The sequence below is a fragment of the Alosa pseudoharengus genome, unplaced genomic scaffold, assembly GCF_046254945.1.
Source record: "Alosa pseudoharengus isolate Yale_2024_CS ecotype anadromous, Long Island Sound unplaced genomic scaffold, YU_APseudo_1.1 YU_APseudo_1.1_scf_18, whole genome shotgun sequence".
NCBI lineage: Eukaryota > Metazoa > Chordata > Actinopteri > Clupeiformes > Clupeidae > Alosa > Alosa pseudoharengus.
The window spans coordinates 12,982,559-12,990,058 of NW_027468650.1; the positions used below are offsets into that span (position 1 = coordinate 12,982,559).

The window sequence follows — 7,500 nt, forward strand, 5'->3', positions numbered from 1 at the left end:
TGATGAAAGCGAAGGTGGGTTGGTATCTGAGAATTGTGTGTGTGTTTTTGTGTGTGTGTGTGTGTGTGTGTTTAATTGAATCCTGTAGGTGGGTGTTGCTTCAGTCATGATTGAGTGCTGTGCTATGTTATCCCTGCAGAGTGGGAGGTGTATCTGTGTGTGTGTGTGTGTGTGTGTGTGTCTGTCTGCTGGGGCTGCACAGGGAGAGGGCTGATGAGAAGATTAGAAGGTGAAAGATGAAGAGAAGAGAACGGCAGAAAGCAGAAAAAGAAAAACACAAAGAAAGAAACAAGAAAAAGGGAAAACATGGGAAAGGAGAGAAAGGGATCATGCAGTTATATTTCCAGAGAGGGAGAGAGAGGGAGAGAAAGAGAGAGAGAAATAAGGGGGAGAGAGAGAGAGAAAGAGAGAGATCAAATGAAGGCATTGCTGGACTATAGTCACTTACCAACTGTCACATTGGGGTATATAATCTTTGATTTCAGACCTAGCCCATTTCACAAGATGGGGCCGCTGTGTAAATCCTGTGGAACAGCACTGTCCCATAGACAGCAAAAGAAAAGTCCACAGGAAAGACAAAAGCAGGAAGACGTTTCACCCTGCCAATTAAGGCATCATTAACATCAACGAGGCCGGACACCTGGACACTGTGAAATAGGCTTATTCTCTGCTCTAGTCCTACTCACTGTACTGCATATTGCTTGGGGATCCCACACTGCTTTCCTACATATCTACTCCAGTGCATGAGCACAAGCCTGAAGTACTGTAATCATGATCTCAAACTTGACCTGGGGACATGATCACTGTCCTGATCATCTCTCACACACGCACACACACACACACACTTAATAACTATCCTGATCATGTCATACACACACACACACACACACACACACACACACACACAGGGAGAGAGAGACGAGGAGAGGTTGAATGGACACAGCGCTGGTCCAGTGCTTTACTTATTCATGTCCCAGTCCAGATTGCACAGTGCAACAGGAGCCCCGGCCCATACTGGACGAAACCTGAGCCCGATCGATGGTGCTGTGCTGACCTTGAGTGTGTGTTCGTATGTGTGTGTGTGTGTGTGTGTGTGAGAGGGTGTGTGTGAGTGAGTGTGTGTGTGTGAGGGTGTGGTTTGTATGTATATGGGTGTGAGTGAGTGAGTGTGTGTGTGAGAGAGAGTGTGTGTGAGTGAGAGTGTGTATGTGTGTAGGTTTGTTTGTATATAGATGTGTGTGTGTGTGTGTGTGTGAGGGTGTGGTTTGTATGTATATGGGTATGTGTGTGTGAGTGAGTGTGTGTGTGAGAGAGTGTGTGTGTGTGAGAGTGTGTATGTGTGTAGGTTTGTTTGTATATAGATGTGTGTGTGTGTGTGTGTGTGAGGGTGTGGTTTGTATGTATATGGGTATGTGTGTGTGAGTGAGTGTGTGTGTGTGTGAGAGTGTGTATGTGTGTAGGTTTGTTCGTATGTAGATGTGTGTGTGTGAGTGAGAGAGTGTGTGTGTGTGTGAGTGTATGTGTGTGTGTCCTCAGGGGCCTCACTCATTCCCCTCATGACTCTCCTGTCCTCTTTCTCTCCTCCCTCTCTTCTCTATCCCTCCATCTTGTTTCCTGCTCAGTCGCCAACAGTTAGCTCATCCTCTCTTAAATCTCAGTCTGTTTCGTGTCTCTTCAAACCTTGCTTAAAGTGTGTGTTTCGTGTCTCTCTTTCTCTCCAAACCCTGCTTAAAGTGTGTGTGTGTTTCGTGTGTCTCTCTCTCCAAACCCTGCTTAAAGGGTGGTGTGTCGGCATGTGAATTAGGACACAAGGCACTCGTCACACAATTAATCAGGGTGTGCTTCCATCCTTCCCCACCCAAACTTTCCCCTGTTGCTTTGGAAATAAATCACTGGGGTGTGAGGAGCACACGATACACTTCTCTGATCTCTCATCACAGAAACACACATCCAAATGCTTAACCTTTGACCTCTACCCAATGACCCCCTGGACCAGTTTAGACTCACAGACATGTTGGTGACAGGCATACATGGAGGATGGCAAACATGGCACGCATGGGGGGTGTACAGATCTGACATGTGAAAGGAATCCCTAGCTCAGCCAATCAGGTCCTTTGTGACTGATCTCACTTGTGATATGAACCCCTAGCTCAGCCAATCAGGTCCTTTGTGTCTAACATGTGATTGGAACCCTTAGCTCAGCCATTCCGGTCCTCTGTGACTAATCTCACATGTGATATGAACCCCTAGCTCAGCCAATCAGGTCCTCTGTGACTGATCTGACATGTGATTGGAACCCCTAGCCCAGATAATCAGGTCCTTTGTGTCTAACATGTGATTGGAACCCCTAGCTCAGCCAATCCGGTCCTCTGTGACTAATCTCACATGTGATATGGACCTCTAGCTCAGCCAGTCAGGTCTTATGTGACTGATCTGACGTGTGATTGGAACCCCTAGCCCAGCCAATGACCAGGTCCTCTGTGACTGATCTGACATGTGATAGGAACCCCTAGCTCAGCCTATCACGTCCTCTGTGACTGATCTGACATGTGATAGGGACCCCTAGGTCAGCCAATCAGGTCCTGATCTGACATGTGATGCCAATCAGGTCCTCTGTGACTGATCTGACATGTGATGGGAACCTCTATCTCAGCCAATCAGGTCCTGATCTAACATGTGATTGGAACCCCTCGCCCAATCAAAAGCTGATCAGTGCTGGAGCTAGGTGACTGGAGCGACATCACACAGCCAATATTACACACAGGGCCAGGGTCTACAACATGTAGCCAGAAACATTTGTCACATCTAATGAGGCACTGACAGTGCCCTGTCTGAACTGGTCTGGATGGGCATCTGCATACCAACAGCAATCTCCACAGCCCCTCAGTGACACATTACTGTTGCACTGTTGGGCTTCATCATGCTGATGTAACGCACACTGCTGAACAAATGACAACAGTTAGGCTATGTGCATATAGGTGTGTGTGTGTGTGTGTGTGTGAGCATGAATGAGTGTGTAAGATTGTTATTGTGCGCATTGAAAATGACCATATGAGAACAGGGGTGTGAGTGTGTGTGTGTGTGTGTGTGTGTGTGTGTGTGTGTGTGTGGTGTGGCAGCGTTTTCACATATTACAAACAACTGGACACAAATTACACTGAAGAAAGTTGCCGACACCCAGTGAGGAATACTGTTGACGTCCTTTTATTGTGAGATGGGGAGTCATAAAAAATGAGAGGAGGACTATGTCTATAAAAATAAGGATTAAAGGAAGGACATACAGTATAAAAACCGATGCAGGCAGCGCCACCTAGGGCACGTAGGTGGCATAACACACAGAAACACAGTTGGCACAAACTCAAAGGTTAAAAAATAAGAGTTAATGTGGTTTTGGCTTCAATAAGGGTGTTGGCGGGGGGGGGGGGGGCAGCACTTTTCAGGTTGGACTCCTGCATCAGGACTCATGCGGGTTCCACAAAGAACGAGGGATCAGTAGCTTACAAAGGAGAGACAGACAGAGAAGAGGATGAGGTGAACGAGTGACCTGACGGGGAAAGAGTCCGACTGACTGCATTGCATGGGTGGAGGAGTCTGGCTTGGCTTTTTAAAAACGTGTCATCAATCGTCTTTAAAACAACACTGAAAATGGGTTTTCCTTCAGATTTTTTTTTTTTGCTTTTAAAACACTTCTTCAAAATACCAGAGTTTTTTTAATTTTTATTTCTCAGGCTCTGTTTTTTTCATTTAGCTTTGAAATTATTCTTCATACTAAAATATATTATTGTATTAATACAAACTACAGTCATGTACACTACACTGTGCAATAAATAACGGTAAAAGAAAATATAAAAATTAGACACATAAATATAAAAGTTATCCTAAAACTAAACAGACAAAAAAGTATACTGTATGGTGAGGGGATAAGGGGTAATACTGCTATCACAGAAAATAATACATCACACGCACACACAGTCAATTGCGCAATGCAACAGGAGCACAGAAAGACTCTCTCTCTCTCTCTCTCTCTCACACACACACACACAGACACACACTCTCACTCACACACACATGAGGCCTTCCACAGGCATAAACACAAAGGCAAACATGAGACATGAGAATACTGAGTTAATACTGAAGGGGTAATATGGCCAGACACCCAGGCCTAATGAGTAATCCTCCACAGAGCAGCCAGACGTGGCCCAGAGCCGGGCCAGACGTGGGCCAGGCGTGGGCCGGATTCAGCCCCACTGCCGGCTGCTCTGCGGGGGGTCTGCAGGGAGAGGGCTGCTTTGCGTCTGCTGATTTTAGTCTAGTCACCTGAAGACAAGAGGAACATGCGGTTAGCTAGAAACACAAGCGCTCGGCCGACAGGCAGGCGGACACTCCACTCCAGCGGCGCCACGTGCATGTGTGTGAGGGGTCGGCGGCGGAGAAACGTGACATGATTCGTTTTCTCTCAGGATAGTCCTCCTCCCCAACTGTCATGGCGGACACGTTTGGAGTGGGTGTGGGCTCCTGAGCTGAGGCTAAGGGGGTTATTAGTGGTTAAGGTTCTGGAAAGGAACAACAACAACAAAAAGAATTCTGCTACAAAATACACCAGCGCTATCAACGGGAAACCCCTCCCATCCAATGTCAACATGCTGCCTGGTAACAGCGTCATGGAAACGTGACATCACTGTTCAATGGCACTTCCCGCATGCGTGTTTTGCATAAGGAGGCTTGAGTGTGTGTGTGTGTGTGTGTGTGCGTGAGTTTGTGTGTGTGCGTGTTTGTGTGCGTATGTGAGTTTCTGTGTGTGTGTGTGTGTGTGTGTATGCAGGTGTAACACAGAACTCCTCTCATCTCCTCTTTTAAAAAAGACACCATGAAGTCCTTTTCAAATCACATGTCCATCCACGACATCACTTCCCCCTTTTGAGTGACATCACAGCATCTCTGAGAGTTCATTGGATCATGAGAAGCTACGCTCCGCATCTCCTCATGACCTCACAGGGCTTGTTTGCTCGTGTTCATTTTGTGTTTACTTGTTTGCTTGTTCGTTTGTTTGTTTTTTGTTTGTTTGTTTTTTTTGTTAAGGCTCACAGTCAAAAGCAGGCAGGCAGGTATCTGGGCTTCCTCCACAAGGGGGCGCCCTAACACTGAGGGGGCTGGGTCACAGCGGTGGTCCACAGGTAAACAGGTAAACAGGTGAGTGGTAGTGCACAGGTAAATAATTCCTTCAGTCGCCCGGAGAATTCTCAGCTTCTTTTTTGTTCATTGGCAATAAAAACACTGTAAGATTAAAAAAAAAATAATAAAAAGAGAGAGGGAAAAAAAATCTCGGTCGCAAATAAAAACAGTAACACAAAAGAAAAACGGGCAAAAGTAACACTGATAAAAGAAGACCCTTTGAGTTTTTGTTTTTCTGAAACAAACAAACAATAAAAGTCATTGCTAGCTAAAAGGAGTGGCATCTCTTTAGTTCAATGCAGGATTGGCTGATTCGCTTGTCTGTATTTTTTTGTTTGAACGTCTTGTTCTTTAACACTGAAGGTCTCAAGTGGAAAAACGTGTCAGGAGTTTGTCTCTTTTTTTTCAGGCACACTGGGAGATATACACAGTAGTGAACTCAAATGCAGCACGGAGAGACCAAGCACACACACACGCACACACACGCGCTTGGATTTTCTCGCTCGCTTTCGCTCTTTTTGTCTCTTGATTCCGTTTTTTTTTCTTTGTTCATCTGTCCATCCGCGTGCGAGAGGACGAGTCTGCAGTCTTTGTCTGGACAGGCGGGGAAAGAGGGATGTGCTCTCGCTTAATCGCCCGGCGTCTCCTCCTCTCCTGCACCCAGCTGGCTTCCTGTAGTGACGCCGTCAACATCCCCCTTTCCTTCTCCCTCTTTCTCTATATCCCCCTCTCCACCAGTCTGTTCCGTTTCTTTCTCTTTCTCTGTCTCCTCTCTTTCCTTCTCTTTTTCGGTCTCCTCTTCTTTCTCTTTCTCTGTCTCCCCTTGTTCTTCCTGGCTCTCTGATTCCACCCCTCCGTTCACTTTCTCCTCCACTTCATCTACCTTTCCCTCTTTCTCTCCCTCTCTCTCCTCAACCACCTCCTCACCCTCTTCTTTCACCCCTGTGCTCTCTTCCTCCTCCTCCTCTCTCTGCTCTGTCCTCTCCTCCTCCTCCTCCTCTCTCTGCCCTGTCCTCTCCTCCTCCTCCTCCTCTCTCTGCTCTGTCGCTCCTGACTCCTCTGTGTCCATCGCGTCTCCCTCTTCTGCCGTCTCTTCCTCTCCTCTCTCTTTGTTCTCTTCATCCTCTCTTCCTTCCACTCTCTCTATTTCTTCTCCTGTCTCCACCTCTCCCTCCTGCTGTCCCACCACCACCTCCTCCTCTTCCTCCTCTTGCCCCCCCTCCTCCTCTCCCTTCTCTTGCCCCCCCTCCTCCTCTTCCTCCTCTTGCCCCCCCTCCTCCTCTCCCTTCTCTTGCCCCCCCTCCTCCTCTTCCTCCTCTTGCCCCCCCTCCTCCTCTTCCTCCTCTTGCCCCCCCTCCTCCTCTCCCTTCTCTTGCCCCCCCTCCTCCTCTTCCTCCTCTTGCCCCCCCTCCTCCTCTTCCTCCTCTCGCCCCCCCTCCTCGTCTTCTTCCTCTTGCCCCCTCTCTCCCTCCCTCTCCTCTTCCTCATCCCCCTCTCCCTCCTCTTCCTCTCTCTCCTCCTCCATCACCACCACCTTCATCATCTCTCCATCCTCCACCTCTTCCTCCATTCCTCCCCCCTCCTCCTCCTCCTCCTCTTCGTCCTCCTCCTCCCCCTCGTCTCCGACGCGCACCACCTGGATCTCGTCCTCGTCCACCACGCTCCCGGACGCCGCCGTCTCCTCCCCGTCGCCTTCCTCGCTCTCGTCCCGCTCGTCCGAGTCGCGCAGCGGCGACCGGTGCTCCTCGGTGACCGCCGGGCTGCGCGGGGCCGACCCGCCCCCCCCGTTGGCGTTGCCGTGGGCGACGTCCTTGCGTCCGGCGTTGCCCGGCGCGTCCTTGCGGCAGTAGGAGTAGCGGTGGTTCATGTGCTGCGAGTAGGAGCCGGAGTGGGAGAAGCGCTTGCCGCACTTGTCGCACTGGTAGGGCTTCTCGCCCGAGTGCAGGCGCGTGTGCTCGATCAGGTGGTGCTTGTGTTTGAACGCCTTGCTGCAGATGCCACACTCGTGCGGACGCTTGCCTGGGGGGGCACAAAACACAACAACAACCTGGTTACTGGGGTGACCATGTGTGTGTGTGTGTGTGTGTGAGATATCATGTGTGTGTGTGTGTCTGCATGTGTGTGGTTGTGACCATGTGTGTGTACGTGTGATCATGTGTGTGTGTGTGTTCATGTGTGTGTGTGTGTGTGTGTGTGTAAGTGTGTGTGTCTGCATGTGTGTGGTTGTGACCATGTGTGTGTACGTGTGATCATGTGTGTGTGTGTTCATGTGTGTGTGTGTGTGTGTGTAAGTGTGTGTGTCTGCATGTGTGTGGTTGTGACCATGTG

General features: G+C 49.1%; 1 protein-coding gene across 1 annotated transcript in view; it reads right to left on the minus strand.

The window, feature by feature from the left end:
• zeb1b (zinc finger E-box binding homeobox 1b) overlaps positions 1 to 7,500 on the minus strand; it is an 86,391-nt gene that overhangs the window by 18,715 nt on the left and 60,176 nt on the right. Inside the window, exon 8 of the mRNA XM_076291438.1 lies at positions 6,630 to 7,191. Coding sequence (XP_076147553.1) covers positions 6,630 to 7,191 — 562 coding nt within the window. The remainder of the gene's footprint in view (positions 1 to 6,629; positions 7,192 to 7,500) is intronic.